The following is a 19,048-nucleotide window of genomic DNA, read 5'->3' on the forward strand; positions in this document are numbered from 1 at the left end:
ATCTTCACCCTTCCCCCTCCTTCTCCCCCAGGTGCAAGATGGGACACTCAGGGTGGGGTGATCGCCGAGGCTCGTCTGAAGGAGTTAACCCCCTCCATGCCGGTCATCTCAGTCCGAGCCGTACCGAACGACAGACAGGAGACGCGTAACATCTACGAGTGTCCCCTGTACAAGACCAAGCTGAGAGGAACCACGTATGTCTGGACCTTCAGCCTCAAGACCAGAGAGAGACCAGCCAAGTGGGTACTGGCTGGGGTGGCCCTGCTGCTCAGTGTGTAGAGGCAAGGGTTAAGGGGGTGAGGAGGGAGACCAGCCAAGTGGGTACTGGTTGGAACGAAGCAATGTCGTTTTTTCATTCGCTATTCCTAGGGTGTGTATTATGTTGCTAAGTGTGAGAGAAGTTATTTTATGTAAAATACATGCGTGTTACTACATAATCCCTAGAACCAGGTTTTATGTTACTATAGAAATATAAAAGGAATTTGTATAGTACTGTTTTAGCACCTGAAAGCTATATGAAAATGTATTCATCTATTTGACATTTTTTCATATGACTTAGTAAGAATAGAAATAAAAATCTGTATTTTTCAGGAATTTATTGAAAAACAATACAGTACAAGCTGCAAAATAGTTTCACACATTTGATCACAGTAAGAACCCATTAATTCAAAGCTTAGTATTTTGAACAAATCAACTGTATCGTCTAACAAGTGTACAAGTCGAAAAGCAGAAAACATTGGATGGTACCCTTTACCTAGGCCTAGCCTCTACTGATGAGTGATGTTCAAGTGCTCTATGGTCTATGTAACACTTGTTAATATGGCACATCAGTTACATGTCACTTTAAAAGCTTCAATGGGCACAATTTCCCAAAAGCAGCTTCAGGCTAAGTTCATCCTTACAAGCATAGGATCCTATAGTTTTAAACTATGAACGTTACGATGAGCTTTATTACGATGCTTTTGGGAAACCGGGCCTAGAACAACATGACAGATAGCAGGAGGAATTCCACACTGCTCATAATTCGTCACTATTATGCCCCACAGTCCTCACACACAGGGGCGTGTATACATTTGGCTTCAATTTAAAAAAAAAATAAAATTGTGTTTGTGTGTTCTCCTAGTCACTGTCGTCGTCAGACCAGCCCAGGTCCATCATGTTCATGTCCAGCGTCGCGGCGGCCATATTGATTTTGGTTCCATGTCGCACGCTACATGTCTTAGAAGAGTTCTGATTGGATGTGGTCCGCATGCTCACCTGTACCCCCGACCTCACCCCCTGACCTCTGACCCCTAACTCACTCCTGACCTTATGACTTATGACCCCAACATTAGCCATGTCACCCCTGACCCCTACTCCCCCAAGGTCACATATCTCCCCCATGTTCATATTCATATCCATGTCCCCAATCCTCTCTATCCCCCCAATATCATCCAGAGAGAGCATATCCTCAAACCCAACCATACTCCCCCCACTCAGCTCCCTAAACATGGACTGTATCCTCCCTCCCTCCATACTCCCTCCCTCCACCACCCTCTCCTCCTTCGTTACCTCCCTCCATCCCTCTTGTCTCCCAGTCTCCCCCCATCCCCTCTCCTCCCTCTCAGTCTCCCCGTCCATCTCTCCCATCCCACCCTGGAAGCCCTTTAGCATGATTTGCAGCCGACCCCCTTCTATCCCTCCCTCCGTCCCCCTCTCCTTCTCCCTCTCCCCCCAGGTTACCTCTATCCCTCCATCCCCATCCGTCTCCCCAAGACTGCTTGAGAAGCCCCTAATCATGGACTGGAAACCCCCTATCCCCCTGTCTATCCCTCCCTCCATACCCCTCTCCCTCTCTCCGTTGCTGAGGGTTCTGATAAGGCAGGATATCTTGGCGCTGTTGGACTCCTGAGATTGAGAACGGAAGAACGACTCCGAGCTGATGCCTGATGCTATGGGGGAGAAGAACTGAAAGAGAGAAAGAGATGGGGACAACCCAGATGTCATCCCTCACCACTCTTTATGAATTCATTGTTACTCTAGGGATGCGGGGCTTTGACCCCATACAACATGACTGTTTTCTGATATTTAAACCTCATAAGGTTGTAAAACAAATAGAAAAATGTTCATGAACGAAGCGTCACGGTCTTTGAAACCCGGCCAAATATGTAGGCTACTCACAGGGGTGACATTGGACCTCTCCATCAGTCTCTCCTCCCACAGTCTCAGTCTTCGCTCTCTCTCCTCCAGCTCCTTCTCTTTGCTACTCAGGTCTCTCTCCAGCCTCCGCAACCTCTCCAACGTGGCATCGATCTCACACCTACAGAGAGGAGAGCTACTGTTACTCATATGCCCATGTCCCTCCACTTCCATTGATACCTGGTCATCAATGCTCATGTTAGAAGCTGGGGGACAGTGGCTTAGTAAACTATTATCAAGGTAAGCTATGTTCCTTTCAAGAGACGGTACGGGGATCTAGTTTCTGTTTTGAAAGCCCTGTAATCTGAAACCTAGCAGTTGTCTAGTACTGCCTGTTTATTCCAGCATGTGGCACTGTTTAGTCTATGATTTGAATGGCCATAATGGAATGTTCTCCCTCCTTCTCGCTCGCTCACACACACACACAAACACCAGCAGCTCTCACAGCACCTAAATAAACACAGACATCTGACGCAGGGACATAACTCCCTCCCCCTAAACTTTTCCCTCGTTCCCTCTCTCCAAACTCCTCCCTCTCTCCAACCCCCAGTCGCACTTCTTACCTCTCCTTCTATCCCTACTTCTCTCCACCTCTTAAAGCCCTCAATGTTTCCCCTCCCTCGATCACTAACCCTCCCTCTTCCCCTCAATTCCCCCTCCCTCCCTCACCCAGATCTTTCCACCGATTCTCCATACCTCCCTCATAATTGATTAGCTTGCCACACTCATGTCAAACACAAACAGAATCTGTCACCCTCTTCCCCCCCCCCCTCCTCTCTCTCCTCCTAGTCTCTCTTCGGTCCCTCTTCTCTCCTGCTCAGTTTTTATATTTCAAGTGCGCTCTTTACATTTCTGCCTCTCTCTACACAGCTCCCCTGTTTTTCCCCATACTTGGCTTCTAGCTGCCCCCCTATATGCTTCTTTTGTGAACTCTCTCTCTCTGGTGGAAACAGGCTAAGTAGAGGAATCTCCTACATGGATAGGTTCCAGAGTCTTATTATAGACTAAAGCCAACGAGCCAGCAGGGTCATGCATTCAGCTTCTCTCCTGAGAACACACACACACACACACACACACACACACACACTGGGGCCTCTTGTTAGGTTGTGAGTGTATACAGTGAGAGCTGCTCTCTGTCCTGTGTCTGGCTGCAGAAAGATGGAGCTTAAACAATCCAGACTGTGCTTACTGTACCACCTGCATATCACATACATTACACACACACACACGTTTCAAACAGAGTCCCCCACACACACACACACAAACTGTAATTGTACCTCCACTGGTCCTTGTTGTGTAGGAAGGAGTTACATTGTTCTGGTAGTCTGCTGTCTTTAGACATGGTCTCCAGAGTCCCCAACACCTGCTTAAACACTGGACGCTCCTAGAAAAACACACACACACACACACACACACACACACACACACACACACACACACACACACACACACACACACACACACGTGCTCGATATCTTTCAGATATGCCTCACATTTAATTGTAGTATGACCACTGTCAAGTTAGCACATTAGGACTTTATCGACAGTTCAGGCTTCTGTAACAGCTCATAATGAGCTAGCCTTGAGAGCTCAGGGTCGTAAGTTCAAGACCAGCTGCTGGGGTGTCCAACTCTGGCCCTGGAGAACTACACTGCTCTTTCCATGATCTAGACTGACCGTTTGAATCCAGGTGAAATCTATGATCCCTTATTGATGTCCCCTATTAAACTCACTTCAAATCAGTGTAGATGAAGGGGAGGAGACCGGTTAAAGAAGGACTTTTAAGACTTGAGACAATTGAGACATGGATTGTGTATGTGTGCCATTCAGAGGGTGAATGGGCAAGACAAACGATTGAAGTGCATTTGAGCGGGGTATGGTAGTAGGTGTCAAGCGCACAGGTTTGAGTCAAGAACTGCAACATTGCTGGGTTTTTATGCTCAACAGTTTCCCTGTGTATCAATAATGGTCCACCACCCTATGGACATCCAGCCAACTCAACACAACTGTGGGAAGCATTGCAGTCAACATGGGCCAGCATCCCTGTGGAACGCTTTCGACACCTTGTAGAGTCCATGCCCCGATGAATTGAAGCTGTTCTGAGGGCAAAAAGGGGTGCAACTCAATATTAGGAGGGTGTTCCTAATGCTTTGTACACTCAGTGTATCGGGTGTGCAGGATTTGGAGTCTCCAGAGGCAGATATGGAGATTGTGTGGTAGCCCTGACCTTTGTCCTCTCACCTTTGGTTCGGCCTGCCAGCACTTCTTCATCAGGTCAGCGAAGCTAGGCGGACAACTGGTGGGGATGGTCAGCCTCTGGAACACACACACACACACACACACACATATAAACTCAGAGGAATCTTACATTCATAGGAACACACTCACAAGATGAAGTAGGAAATGCGGCGGCTCCCCCATTAAAATGTTGTCTTAGAGGGGACACAGTCCCTGATCAGCAGGGAGTTTAACCAGTGACCCATCAGTTACAGTATAATGCTGACTGTGCCTTTCAATTCCAGTAAGAGGCAGGGGGTGGGGAGGGGCAGTACATAGTAACAGGTTATAGCAGCGTTTCCCAACCCTGGTCCTCCAGTACCCCCAACTCTATACCTTTTTATTGTAACCCTGGTCCAACCCTGGTCCTCCAGTACCCCCAACTCTATACCTTTTTATTGTAACCCTGGTCCTCCAGTACCCCCAACTCTATACCTTTTTATTGTAACCCTGGTCCTCCAGTACCCCCAACTCTATACCTTTTTATTGTAACCCTGGTCCAACCCTGGTCCTCCAGTACCCCCAACACTATACCTTTTTATTGTAACCCTGGTCCAACCCTGGTCCTCCAGTACCCCCAACACTATACCTTTTTATTGTAACCCTGGTCCAACCCTGGTCCTCCAGTACCCCCAACACTATACCTTTTTATTGTAACCCTGGTCCAACCCTGGTCCTCCAGTACCCCCAACACTACAACTTTTTATTGTAACCCTGGTCCTCCAGTATCCCCAACACTACACCTTTTTATTGTAACCCTGGTCCAACCCTGGTCCTCCAGTACCCCCAACACTATACCTTTTTATTGTAACCCTGGTCCAACCCTGGTCCTCCAGTACCCCCGACATTATACCTTGTTATTGTAACCCTGGAAAAAGCACACCTGATTCAACTCGTCAACTAATCATCAAGCCCTCAAAGAGCTGAATGTGGTGTGTTTGTCCAGGACTACAATGGAAGCGTCTACTGTTGGGGGTTACTGGAGGACCAGGGTTGGACCAGGGTTACAGGATACATCCAATGAGAAGGGCAGGGGGATATGGAAACAGTTTACTCTGGGGGGGATTAAAACGGAAATAAATCTCTCTCAGTAACGGTTAGTATAATGGTCCCCCCCCCCTCTCTGGTTATTTAGGGACTACTATTGGACCCCATCCAAAAGCACGCTGGGATACTCAGGAATCATGTTCTCAGATCTCTATGGGTGACAGGGCAGCACACTATTACTGGAATACAGACACAGTTTGAACCCCCTTCCACACAGTATAACCAGTGCTTAATTTGAGGAACAGGATCGGGCCCTTCTCAGTTTTGGACTGTTTTCGTTCCGGGAACCTATTTGCCCGGATCAGGTACCTCTCCTGGCATGAAGAATAATTTTCGCTATTTGCAATGTAAAAACTCCAATAAAAGCAATCAGTGTTAATTGGAGTTGCCTTCTCTGTAATTCTCCTGCCACCTAAAAAAAAAAAAAAAGTGATGTGAAAACATGCCTGATATTCCAGGAAGTGATTGGCGTTGGGTCGGCCCGGGTTGATGGTTTGAGCAACATTGTAGCCTAGAGACAGACCAACGCCTGGCCGTTGCGGCGGTGAGAGAGAGAAGCGGGCCTGAATCTCTCACGCAACTAGAGTGAGATTCACTGAAATGAAATAATTCAGAATACAAACACCAGGAGTACCAGGAGTAGGTCTATAATTCAGCCACAGCCGATCAATAGCTTATATTAAAAAAAAATGAAAAGCCTGGCTGTGGATTGTGTGCAGCCCCATAACAAGGCATAGCCTACAGTTGGGAACGCACTGCAAATCTGTCGGTGAACAGCATGCAGACAAAACAGGCTTTCCACAATATGTCAAATACAATTGTGGGGAAAACACAGGTTGGAAAGCAAACGGCTCCAGGCTGAGAAGAGAAGACTAATCTGTCTGTAGGCCAGCAAAATATTGTATCAACTTCCAAATAGGACTACTGAGCGAATAGCATTGTTTAACAGCAATGCTTTATCATAAAGGTGATTTGTTTTCATGCGTTCCTCAGAGCTCCCCAGGTCAGCCCCCCCACCCGCGCTCACTTTTAGTTACTGCACCTCCCGATTTACAAATTAAGCACAGAGTATAACCCGCCTAACACACACACACACACACACACACACACACACACACACACACACACACACACACACACACACACACACACACACACACACACACACACACACACACACACACACACACACACACAGTAAAACTACAGGTCCTGGCCTAGCTCCACAGCAGAGTACCCATGCCTTACAAGAGCAGAGAGCTGACATCAACCCTAAAAATACCCCTTACCCTCCTCACAGCGGAAAGCATGAGAGAGTCACGTTGTTACTCCAGCTCTGTGTGTGTTGCTCGTTTCGGTGCTTGCGTGTTTGTTTTATGTTCGGTAGTGCATATGACCGTCTTTTATTTGCGAGTGAAACTGAGCCCCTTGAAGTTCTCAACTAATCCTAAATCAGAACAATGTGTCTTTGGGCGTGTGTGTGTGTGTGTGTGTGTGTGTGTGTGTGTGTGTGTGTGTACCTCTTGTTTCTCCACCACCAGCCAAGCCACCTGCAGCCCCTCGAAGCCTTTAAATGGAACTTCCCGTGTCAGCATCTCCCATAGCACCTGGTAACACACACACACACACACACACACACACACACACACACACACACACACACACACACACACACACACACACACACACACACACACACACACACACGATGATACAGGACATATTCTCCTGAAAAACCACTTGACGTAGAACATTTTAGATGCCTCCCCGCACACACACACACCACGCCGTAGGAGTAGGTATCACAGGTCTCTGATACAGGTAGGCTCTGTATGACTTCTGGGGCCATCCAGGGGAAGGTGCCCACCACTGTCATGTGGGTGGTGTGGGACTGGAACTTAGACGCTCCAAAATCACAGATCTGCCAACACACCGGGGAGAGAGAGACACAGCATTGGGACGCTCGGTTACAAAATAATCCAACATTGAGCGGCGCATACAATAATGGTTAGTTATCCCGACTGTACCTTGAGCACTTTGTCTGCTGTCAGCACCACTGTATTGAGACACAAAGAGTTGAGTGAGTTCACAAGCAGGGGGGGGGTTCTACTTGTGATTTTTGCATGTATCTATAGCCATTAGTTCATGTCTGAAAATGACTAAGTAGCAGCAGTAGAGAGTGCAACGTTGGATGTCCTGGTGGGTAGATATACGTTTGGTTGCGGAGTGCGTGTGCATTTGGTTACCGTTTCGTGACTTGAGGTCTCTGTGAATGACTTTGACTGGGGCTTCCGAGTGAAGATAGTGCATTCCTATTCAACAGAAACATTAAACATCCTCAGCCACGAACCAATAACAGACCAGGAAACTGTTAACAACTCGGCTAAACAACGGCTACCAGTCTCTAAACAAGTCACTGATCCTCACACCAGATGAGAATATGCCCCCTATTGCCTTTAGGGAAGACAGAGCTGTACCAAAGGGCTTAATGAGCATGCTAAAGGTTTCTCTAGGTACAGGAGAACATAAAACATGGGTCAATCTCTCTCTCTAGCCTTACCTTTGGCTATCTCCATGGCCCAGGTCATGATTTGTTCCATGTCCATCTCCTCACTCTGTTCACTGGAGAGGTACTCATACAGAGAACCTCCGCCCGCATACTCTGTAGAGTAGACCACAACGCACACTATAACCCAGGGTTCTCCGACTGGAGAGAACGTGATGTCATCGACCTCTCTCTTTGGTGGACCCTCCCTGTTATGTTATTGTTCCTCAAGCGAGGGGGAGGCCGATGACATCACATCAGACCATCTCCTTGAAGTTTGCAGTTGTTTAAAATTATTATAATTTTTTTCAAAACTTCTTTTTTTTTTTTACCCTTAAGTGTGTATATATTACTGTATTTATACTTGGGATATTGTTTTTCGACAGGAAAAGTTCAATAATAACTGTAGTGTGTCTAACAATGTCTCGCTAAATCCCAAGGACAGTTTACATGAAATATACCATACAGGGTAGTGCATAATAAACACACAGACATAAATGCATAAATAAACACACACACACACACACACACAGAGAGAGAGAGAACAGGGTTCTCTCTGCAGCCTCCTGTCACTCACAACCTGAACTAATTTATCACAACGACTTGAGAAACGTCAAACACAGCTTAGCACATCAGGCTCACACACACACACACACAGGGTAGTGTGTTCTGTAAGTCATATGGGCAGTGCTGTCACAGAGCTGATATCAACCATATGACCACATGAAGTAGACACACATAAAAAACATCCTGGGTTAGGTTACAAATGTCCTGCCAGGAAACTCAGCACACACACACTCAGTAGGCTAAATGTTGATCCTGGACCTGCGGTTCCATGTCCATCAGAATGTGTATAAGGAAACACACACACACACACTGACCTGTGACGATGCCATAGTTGGGGGACTCCAGTACGGCGCCGTAGAATTGAATAATGTTCTTATGACTGAGGCTACTCAGAATCTCAGCCTGGAGAGAGGGGGGGGGTGAAGAGTTGGTAGGGAGGAGAGAGAGTGAGAACATATGCACAGTATTTAACTTACAGTAGGAGTACTACCCATCACTGCGACCTGTACGCTCTCGTTGGCTGGCCCTCGCTTCATACTCATCGCCAAACCCACTGGCTCCAGGTCATCTATAAGTCTTTGCTAGGTAAAGGTCCGCCTTATCTCAGCTCACTGGTCACCATAGCAGCACCCCACCCGTAGCACGCGCTCCAGCAGGTATATTTCACTGGTCACCTCCAAAAGACAATTCCTTGTTTGGCCACCTTTCCTTCCAGTACTCTGCTGCCAATGACTGGAACGAACTGCAAAAATCTCTGAAGCTGGAGACTCACATCTCCCTCCCTCACTTTAAGCACCAGCTGTCAGAGTAGCTCCCAGATCACTGCACCTGTACATAGCCCATCTGTAAACAGCCCATCCAACTACCTCATCCTCATACTGTATTTATTTATGTATCTAGCTATCTTGCTCCTTTGCACCCCAGTATCTCTACTTGCACATTCATCTTCTGCACATCTATCACTCCAGTGTTTAGTTGCTATATTGTAATTACTTCGCCACCATGGCCTATTTATTGTCTTACCTCATTTGCACACACTGTATAGACGTTTTCTACTGTATTATTGACTGTATGTTTGTTTTACTCCATGTGTAACTCTGTGTTGTTGTATGTGTCGAACTGCTTTGCTTTATCTTGGCCAGGTCACAGTTGTAAATGAGAACTTGTTCTCAACCTGCCTACCTGGTTAAATAAAGGTGAAATCAAATTAAATAAATGTGAGTCAGAAGTCCTACTAAATTGCAGTGTCTAATTCTTAATTCTACGACATGCATACTGTCACATTTGATTTAAGCAATCTGAGGGTTGTACAGAAAGTCCCTTCTGCTCCGCATCTTGTGTAGTGTATAAACTTCCTCACACTAAAGGGTCGGGTCAGAGCACCTAGGAACACAACGTCGACACGGCAACCACGCAATCAATGAACTCACTAACAGGCCATGTGTCAAACACAAAACAACTTAGAAAATCGGCCCTTTACTGGATAGTCATGGAGGATGATCATTTGACGCGATCCAGACTTTAATAAAATATTTTAACCAAACATTAACGCTAGAGTTTCTCAAAGCAAAAAATCCTGCAGAGTATGTGCATGCATACATGGGTCTGTTTTTCCGGGCACGTGTATGTGCGTGGGCATGTGATTGGCAGCTCCCCAGCCAGCATATATACTAACAGTTATTCAGCCCTCGAGGGAAGAAGCCAGTGGGTTTTATGACAGTGTCACTGCCAGGCCAGGTCACTATAACCCACAACATGGTTTCCTGCTGGGTCGGAAACCAATTTATACTGGGTCACAACTTCAGACTGGGATGTGGCAGGATGTAGTGTTTTGTTCATTGTGAGGGTCACCGGAAGAAAAGGGAGGGCCATGTCCATCACCCAGAATTTGGTTAGGAATCACTGAACTTCAGTATTTACACGAGAGTAAAATACACACACCTAAGAGACAGCTAGCCCATACCTTATCTCATACAATAGGAGTAGCCGGTGTTATAAACCAGTACTGTACTCCACAATGAGAGGAAGAGGAGAGGTTTGTTGAAACCAAAATCAACACACTGGCAAGTGGAGAGAAAACAGGAGAGCTCTCAAATCAAAACGGCTGGTATGGAGGAAAGGCATACCAAATCGCTGGAGTGTGTGTGAGACTGTGTGTGTGTGACTGTGTGTGTGAGAGACTGTGTGTGTGTGTGTGTGTGTGTGCGTATGAGAGACTGTGTGTGATTGTGTGCGTATGAGAGACTGTGTGTGTGTGTGTGTGTGTGTGAGAGACTGTGTGTGTGTGTGTGTGTGTGAGACTGTGTGTGAGAGACTGTGTGAGAGACTGTGTGTGAGAGACTGTGTGTGTGACTGTGTGTGTGTGTGACTGTGTGTGTGACTGTGTGTGTGTGTGTGTGTGTGTGTGTGTGACTGTGTGTGTGTGTCTGACCTCAGTCTCGATCTTGAGTAGTTTCTTCACAGCGACCTCTTTATCCTGAGATATCCAGTGAGCTCGGTAGACACTCCCAAAGCTACCCCCTCCACAGTTCTCATAGAACCGCAGGTCCTCATGTTTTATCTGGACAAACGACGGACTCAGAGACGACATGGCATACTGGCGCGCGCACACACTCGACCACAGCCGCTCTGAGCAAACTGAGAGATCCGGAACGGAGAGAAAAGGTAGGCGGGAGAATACGTTTGATCACACACACCCGATAGCAGAATGGACTCCGGGAGCGAGAGAATGAAAAGAGAGACCGCAGAGAGCCTCTCTGTAAATGTAGTAAGAGCTCATTCACTCCCTCGGTCAGGCCAGGTGCTGAGGCGCCACCCTGTGGTGAGACTACAGAACACACACACTTGGATCGAGAAGGAGAGCGAGAGATTAGAGTGTGTAAGTGTGTGTGTGTGTGCCGTTAATCACATTCTGCTCGCCAGCCTGTTCTCTTCTTTCCAGTGTATGTATGGGTGGATGTTCTGTGTGTGACCTCTTGCTGTCAGGTCAAATAAGGCTGCTGGCATCCAGGGGATGCATGGGATCATTGCTTCTATACAAAACACACACACAGGTTAGACACACACACACACACGTCAGACACACACACACACACACACATGTTAGACACACACACACACACACGTCAGACACACACACACACACACGTCAGACACACACACACATGTTAGACACACACACACACACACGTTAGACACACACACACACACACGTCAGACACACACACACACACGTCAGACACACACACACACACACGTCAGACAGACACGTCAGACAGACACACACACACGTCAGACACGACACGCACGCACGTCAGACACGCACGCACGCACGTCAGACACGCACGCACGCACGTCAGACACGCACGCACGCACGTCAGACACACACGCACGCACGTCAGACACACGCACGCACGTCAGACACACACACGCACGTCAGACAGACACACGCACGTCAGACAGACACACGCACGTCAGACAGACACACACACACACACACACGTCAGACAGACACACACACACACACACACACACACACACACGTCAGACAGACACACACACACACACACGCACGTCAGACAGACACACACACACACGCACGTCAGACAGACACACACACGTCAGACACACACACGCACGTCAGACACACACACGCACGTCAGACACACACACGCACGTCAGCACACACGCACGTCAGACACACACACGCACGTCAGACACACACGCGCACACACACACACGCACACACGCGCACACACACGCACACGCACACACGCACACACACGCACGCACACGCACGCACGCACACGCACACACACACACACGCACACACACGCACACACACACACACACACACACACACACATACCCACAGGTCAGACACAGGTCTAGAGAACGATTATTCTCTAGCCTGACAACCAACCCTGTCTCTTACTCACTCAGCAACTAAAAACACACTCCCACCACATACATCCGGAATGAGGGGGGCAGTCACATCACCAGTCTGGAATGACCAACCAGGAACGACATCATCAACTGGGGACAGAGAGGGTGACATCACTTTCACGGACAAAAACAGTGACCAGATCAGCAATAACCACCGCCAGCATCAAACGTTTTGATTATTATATTACATCATTTTTTATTTAAAGATCAGACAGACGAGACACTCAACACACTGACATCAGAATGAGGTCCTGAGGTAAAACAAGAGACACAAGTCAAATATACCGTATCTACAAAAGTACATGACGAGAACACAACTGAGAAGGATGACTGATTAAACAGAAATAACAATATGCTACATGAGTTGTGCTTTAACGCAACAATTTGAGGAAAGATTTCAGAACAGTGCTTTAACAATGCTAGGGGTTTTGCTTCTCTATAACACTATGTCAAATATCTTGGTATTTGTGAAACTGGTACAATATACTTTCTTCATATTTTTGACATCTGCTTATAGTAAGGGATACTGATAATCACTAAAAAGACCTAAAATCTATAGTTTTTCATTTTTAAATCCGATTTTTTTTTTTTCAGTCACTTTAAGTACTTGCAGTTTTCTACCTACATGTACAGTAACCTTACACTTAACAAGCGGCTCGGGTCTCTAATCATCGCTCTTCTATGTGATGTCGCGTAGGCTGATGGTTCTGTGTGATGTCATAGAGGGCTAAGAATTCCATGTGATGTCAGAGGTCTGACTTCTCCAGATGAAGCCATGTGATGTCACAGTGATGAAGGTTACCTGTGATCTCTCGCAGAGGCTTGAGGGTTCTGTATGACGTCACACGTGTAACTACCGTGATGGTGGGTGGGCTCAGGTCCTGCGGGGCTCTAGCCTATAGGAGAGCGTTGTCAGGGTCCGCTGGTTGTCAATCACACACAGCTTTCTGACGTAGCCCCTCACCTCCGCATGGTTCTTATTGGGCTGACACACCTCAGGGTCTGAGAGAGACAGCGAGAGACAGCGAGAGAGAGAGAGAGAGAGAGACAGCGAGAGAGAGAGAGAGAGAGAGAGAGAGAGAGGTATTATTAATGCCTATTGTTATGGGTCCAGCTGAAAGGATCACCAGTTAGTGATAGATCAGAGACTTACTGAACGGCTGACTCCTGCAGTGTCTCACTGCCCGGATGGTGTTTGCTATCATCCGCTGGAAAACACAACAACCAGCAGTGTTACATGTAGTGGCGTAACACCCCCCCCGTGCAGGATCCGAGCAAGGCCCCCCACCTCCCAACCCATTTTATTGTTTAAGAAAACAGATCATTCCCTGAAATTCTACACATTTTACCATGGGGCAGAGAGGGAAATGTGCCGTTTTATAACTAATCTCATGCTATTCTAGACAATTTTTCCATGGTTTATAACGAGTTCATATGCTTGTTTTTTGGGTTGGGCCCCCACAGAACCACTTGGGGGGGTGTGGTAAACCAGTGGTCACATGTCATATATAAGTTGTATTCATGTTCTATGAAGGTTGTTCATACTGAAAATCTAATTCTATGACTACAACATTCAAGTGGCATGAAGAGTTTATAAGCATCTTATGAACGCCTGTGTATACTCACCATCTTCTCAAAGTTGACCATGTTGTCTATGAATGTCTTGTTGCCCTCGTGACTAAAAGTCATGTCTGGGAAGAGAACAGAAAAAGCACCGTTTGAAACAGAGGAGTTAACTTTCTCACCTCGATTTCCGCTTGGAAACGGTTTCCCGTTGCTTGCCTAACGATCGTAACCGGGGCTTACCTTTGAGGAGGAGGGGCATGAAGGGGATGATTGGCGGCTCGATTTTGGTGATGGTCAGCCGGTAGGCCCGGTGGTTCCTGGACGGGTCCTGTTAACACACATCACGGTTCAAAGGTCAATACTGTCCACTTCGGGGTCAAATGGAAAATCGGTCTTTGAAGAGCAACTCACCATCATGCTTTCAAATTCAGCGTAGAACTTCTTGAACTTGCTGGGGAGTTTCTGCCAACAGAAAGAGAACGGTTTAAGGGCGTTAGTTTTTAGTGGACGAATAGAGAAGCTGTAATTTGGCAGTAGTTTAACACTGTAGTAGTAGTCGTCATGGCTCACCTCCCAGGTCTGGATGAGTCTGCTGACTGCAGGGTTGCTCATACCCATGATGATGGCAAAGAACGAGTTCAGGTTCTTAAACTCCCGGCAGCTGGAGAAAGCAACATCAACAACTTCAGTGAGAGACTGAAGAAGCGTTTCCGTACCATCAACTCTCTATCAAGCGCGCGCATCTACAGAGCGAGTCAGTGTTTGATTGTTTGCGTGCGCCTCACTCACTGAGCAGCGATCTTGATGAACTTCTTGAGCAGCTGAACCCGTTTGCTGAGCTGACCACACAGACACACCTCCGTCACCACCCACAGCTGCACCTGGTTGAACCTGACCACGACCACACAATCCCACCCGGGTCAAATAACACACTAACATGTACCAACAACCTGCCTAGAAAAAAAATGGCATAGAAGTTACTTCCAAATCATGTTTGATTCAAATCAGACCTGCGTAAGAAGAGGTCCAGGTTGGCGGTGGTTCTCCTGAAGCTCTGACGACCAAACGTGTGGTACAACAGCTCATGCTGCAGCAGGGAGGAGACGGGACACATATTATAGGGTTCAGGTGTACAGAAAGAAATAGGGCAGGTTGGTTCTCTCGTCTCAGAAAGGGTGTGTGTGTGTGTCTACCTCGTGCACGCAGCTGAAGAGTTCCCAGTCGTACAGGGTCATCTGGTAGGCAAGGTCTTTAGAACTCATCAGCTCAAAACTGGACATGGACCCCGCTGAGGGCCCCTCCTGGTCTGGGAGAGGGGTCTGACACACAACACACACACACACACACGCACACACATTAGTGTCGTGTAGACAATAACCTATGATGTTTAGCAGGGTTCCCCAACTGGTGGCCCGCAGGCCTGAATTTGGCACGCCGGTGACTTTATTTGGCCCCTCAAGTTTTCTGAGCAAATTATTTGATGTATTGTTGGACATAAAATACTGTTAAAAACACTAGCAAATCAGCTCCAAGTGATGTTCATTTTGGAAATCTGTTTCAAAGTATTCCCATGCATAATAGAAAGGTACTGTATATGTGATCGTATACAAATGTAAGCAAGGCTTGAAATGATTCTGTTTTTGTGAAACATATCTGTTTAGGCTTCTTGAGGTAAATCTGCAGTCTACAAATGATTTGTAATTATGTTCCGGCCAAGTGACCATCCGCTCAAGAAAAAAGGAAAAAAAATTGTCCGTGTTGATGCTCCCTGACGTACAGTATGGCTGTGTCTCAAAGGACAACATATTGCCATATTTCTAGTCCTCGTTCTCTCTCACCAGAGCATTCAGCTGGTCCCTGGGACAGGCGAACATACGCCCGTTGATGCTCAGAGTGGAGAATACGGACACGTCATTGGGCTTCAGCATCTGCTTCTCTGTACAGGAGAACACACACACAAACAAACACGTTGGAATATAAAAATGACAGCAATAAATGATATGTATACTGAGCAAAAATATTAAACGCAACGTGTAAACTGTTGGTCCCATGTTTCGTGAGCTGAAATAAATGATCTCAGAAATGTTCCATAGACACAAAAATCGTATTTCTCTCAGATGCTGTGCACTAATTTGTTTACATCCCAGTTAGTGAGCATTTCTACCTTGCCAGGATAATCAATCCACCTGACAGATGAGGCGTATCAAGAAAGTGATTCAACAGCATGATCATTACACAGGTGCATCTTGAGCTGGGGACAGCAAAAGGCCACTCTAACATGTGCAGTTTTGTCACACAACACAATGCCACAAAGTTTTCAGGGGGCGTGCAATTGGCATACGGACTGTAGGAATGTCCACCAGAGCTGTTGCCAGAGATTTGAATGTTAATTTCTCTACCATAAACTGCCTCCAACGTCGTTTTAGAGAATTTGGCAGTATGTCGAACCTGCCTCACAACCGCAGACCAGGTGTAACCATGCCAGCCCAGGACCTCCACATCTGGCTTCTTCACCTGTGGAATTGTCTGAGTATTTCTGTCTGTAATAAAGCCGTTTTGTGGGGATTTGTTTTCTGATTGGCTGGGCCTGGCTCCTAAGTGGGTGGGCCGATACCCTCCCAGGCTCACCTATGGCTGCACCCCTGCCCAGTCATGTGAAATCCATAGATAAGTGCCTAATGAATTTATTTCAATTGACTGATTTCCTGATTTCCTTTCAAATCACTGAAATTGTTGCATGTTGCGTTTATATTTTGGTTCACTATGAACGACGTTAGATGTGATTGGCTCCTCACCGCCTGCGGAGCTGAGGTGGACCAATAGTAGGTCATCGTTTGAGGCCAGTTTGTCAGCCACAGCACTGGTCACCTCTCTCCCTGTGGCTGCCACGGCAACCCGGATGGTGGTGTAGGTATGATCACTGCAGTACACCTTCAACAGGACTACACACACACACACACACGTTTTTAACATGTTTTTAATAAAAAGGTGCAGAAAGACACACTTTTACACAAACACACTCACTTTCGTCGCAGTTCCTGATGGGTTGTTTCTGCGCTAGTCTCTCGTCTCCGTTGCTGAACTCTCTAAGAAGGACCTTCTGCTGAAACGGGCCACAGAGATGAAAAAGAAAATACACATCACACACTTTTACAGACACACACACAGACACCACCGGCAAACATAGTCTGTGTGTACCTTTTTCAATTTGGCCTCTTCTGAACTGAAGAACAGAAACAAGAGAACAGACGAGTATGTATTAATGCATTGTCTTGATATGGATGGGTTAGCTGACGTCACAAAAACGAAGCGCACGCGTCAATGGGGCAGGAATCTGTGTGTTGTGGTGATTCTGGATGGCCAGACACCGTAGCTGGCAACAATGACAAGCTGCCGCCACGTGGGGAATCGGAAGTGACTCATTTCCGATAGTTTCATCTCGTTCTTGATACATGTCTTGTTTTGAGGTGTTTTGACTGATTTCACGTCAATGCTAACATGGCTCAAATTCGCTAGCTAGCTAACCAACAACTGTAACGATGTATTTGAGAGACAACACGTGCACATTGTGAAAATCTATTTATGTTTTCAATAAACATTTGGAGACTAAATATAGTTGACATGTTGTCAACAATCTAAGCCAACCCCGTCTGTTTTGCCCCATAGTTACGCATGCTTCGGTTTTGTTGCTAAACAACCAAGGTTTGGGGTTGAAGGTCACGGTGGGGGGGGTTAGAGGTCAGGGTTTACATACTGTAGTTTGACGACCTTCTCCAAGTCGGGTACAAAGTCTTTCAGAGGTCTGAGGATCCGTGAGTCACTGGACACACTCCCATACAGCTCCTACAGAGAGAAACACATGCTTAAACAACTTGTCAGGTGTGTGTGTGTGTGTGTGTGTGTGTTTGGGTGTGTGTTTGGGTGTGTGTGTACCTCCAGGAATGTGAGTGCTGCTTGCTCCTCCTGTAGATGGTGTGTGTGTACTGCAGCCCAGCGTAGGGCCAGATTGAGGACTCTTCTTTTAGAGGTCACGGCGTATTCCAACCTCTCCTGCTCCGAACCCGGGGGAGCCACCGCATGGTAGGTACACACAGGGTTAAAGACGTAACACAACTACACTGAGCGTACCCAAACATTAGAAACACCTTCCTAATATTGAGTTGCACCCCCCCCTCCCTTTGCCCTCAGAACAGCCTCAATTCTTCAGGGGCATGGACGCTACAAGGTGCTGAAAGCGTTCCACAGGGATGCTAGCCGTGTTGACTCCAATGCTTGCCACAGCTGTGTCAAGTTGGCTGGATGTCTATAGGGTGGTGGACCATTCTTGATACAGACAGGAAACTGTTGAGCGTGAAAAACCCAGCAGCGTTGCAGTTCTTGACACAAACCGGTGCACCTGGTACCTACTACCCTGTTCAAAGGCACTTACATTTTTTGGCATTACCATTCACCCTCTGAATGGCACAAATACACAATCCATGTCTGAATTGTCTCAAAGCTTAAAAGTCCTTCATTAACCCGTCTCCTCCCCTTCACCTTCACTGATTGAAGTGGATTTAACAAGCGACATCAATAAGGGATCATAGCTTTTACTTGGATTCACCTGGTCAGTTTGTCATGTCTTAATGTTTTGTATACTTTAAATAAATGTTTATTTAACCACGCAAGTCAGTTAAGAACAAATTCTTATTTACAATGACTACCTACACCAGCCAAACCCAGACGACGCTGGGCCAATTGTGCGCCGCCCTACGGGACTCCCAATCACAGCCTGGATTCGAACCAGGGTGTCTGTAGTGACGCCTCAAGCACTGAGATGCAGCGCCTTAGACCGCTGCGCCGAGACAAAAGGGCAACGTATAACATTACTGTAACCTATGTGTAGCCTACTGAATATGCCAAGAAGAGAAACGGGAGGGAAAG

At 46.9% G+C, this 19,048-nt stretch overlaps 3 protein-coding genes across 4 annotated transcripts in view; 1 reads left to right on the plus strand and 2 right to left on the minus strand.

The window, feature by feature from the left end:
* Positions 1–1,085, plus strand: part of LOC106600100 (dynein axonemal heavy chain 11-like) — a 158,859-nt gene extending 157,774 nt beyond the window's left edge. The window contains 1 exon segment of the mRNA XM_045716035.1: positions 32–1,085. Coding sequence (XP_045571991.1) covers positions 32–279 — 248 coding nt within the window. The 3' untranslated portion in view covers positions 280–1,085.
* LOC106600095 (mitogen-activated protein kinase kinase kinase 20) lies at positions 582–11,693 on the minus strand. Its single transcript, XM_014191439.2, has 11 exons — positions 11,046–11,693; positions 8,929–9,016; positions 8,063–8,164; positions 7,749–7,814; positions 7,530–7,558; positions 7,286–7,423; positions 7,023–7,109; positions 4,420–4,494; positions 3,456–3,562; positions 2,161–2,299; positions 582–1,947 (listed from the first exon to the last, which is right to left on the minus strand). Exons 1-11 carry the CDS (start codon positions 11,202–11,204, stop codon positions 1,120–1,122), a joined length of 1,818 nt encoding a protein of 605 aa, XP_014046914.1. The 5' UTR covers positions 11,205–11,693; the 3' UTR covers positions 582–1,119.
* A 1,424-nt stretch (positions 11,694–13,117) lies between these two features.
* LOC106600087 (rap guanine nucleotide exchange factor 4) overlaps positions 13,118–19,048 on the minus strand; it is a 41,500-nt gene continuing 35,569 nt past the window's right edge. Inside the window, exons 16-30 of one of the 2 annotated variants that reach the window (XM_045714829.1) lie at positions 18,059–18,209; positions 17,880–17,968; positions 17,324–17,348; positions 17,150–17,225; positions 16,921–17,067; positions 15,964–16,061; positions 15,319–15,444; positions 15,136–15,212; positions 14,915–15,016; positions 14,696–14,786; positions 14,537–14,587; positions 14,366–14,453; positions 14,186–14,250; positions 13,713–13,767; positions 13,118–13,561 (exon numbers count right to left, since the gene is read on the minus strand). In XM_045714829.1, coding sequence (XP_045570785.1) covers positions 13,434–13,561; positions 13,713–13,767; positions 14,186–14,250; positions 14,366–14,453; positions 14,537–14,587; positions 14,696–14,786; positions 14,915–15,016; positions 15,136–15,212; positions 15,319–15,444; positions 15,964–16,061; positions 16,921–17,067; positions 17,150–17,225; positions 17,324–17,348; positions 17,880–17,968; positions 18,059–18,209 — 1,369 coding nt within the window. In that variant the 3' untranslated portion in view covers positions 13,118–13,433. Of the gene's footprint in view, positions 13,562–13,712; positions 13,768–14,185; positions 14,251–14,365; positions 14,454–14,536; positions 14,588–14,695; positions 14,787–14,914; positions 15,017–15,135; positions 15,213–15,318; positions 15,445–15,963; positions 16,062–16,920; positions 17,068–17,149; positions 17,229–17,323; positions 17,349–17,879; positions 17,969–18,058; positions 18,210–19,048 lie in introns of both variants that reach the window. The other variant, XM_014191432.2, reaches the window with a different exon arrangement.

Source organism: Salmo salar, chromosome ssa03, assembly GCF_905237065.1.
Source record: "Salmo salar chromosome ssa03, Ssal_v3.1, whole genome shotgun sequence".
Classification (NCBI taxonomy): domain Eukaryota; kingdom Metazoa; phylum Chordata; class Actinopteri; order Salmoniformes; family Salmonidae; genus Salmo; species Salmo salar.

What these genes read in the sequence shown, in the direction of transcription:
- LOC106600095 (XM_014191439.2), bottom strand. Translation starts at nt 11,204, where the DNA reads ATGTCGTCTCTGAGTCCGTCGTTTGTCCAGATAAAACATGAGGACCTG. An exon ending in ATACCTACTCCTACGGCGTG is followed by an intron (nt 7,110 to 7,285) that starts GTGTGTGTGTGT and finishes GTGTGTTACCAG; the next exon opens with GTGCTATGGGAGATGCTGAC. An exon ending in CACAACAAGGACCAGTGGAG is followed by an intron (nt 2,300 to 3,455) that starts GTACAATTACAG and finishes TCCTCTCTGTAG; the next exon opens with GTGTGAGATCGATGCCACGT.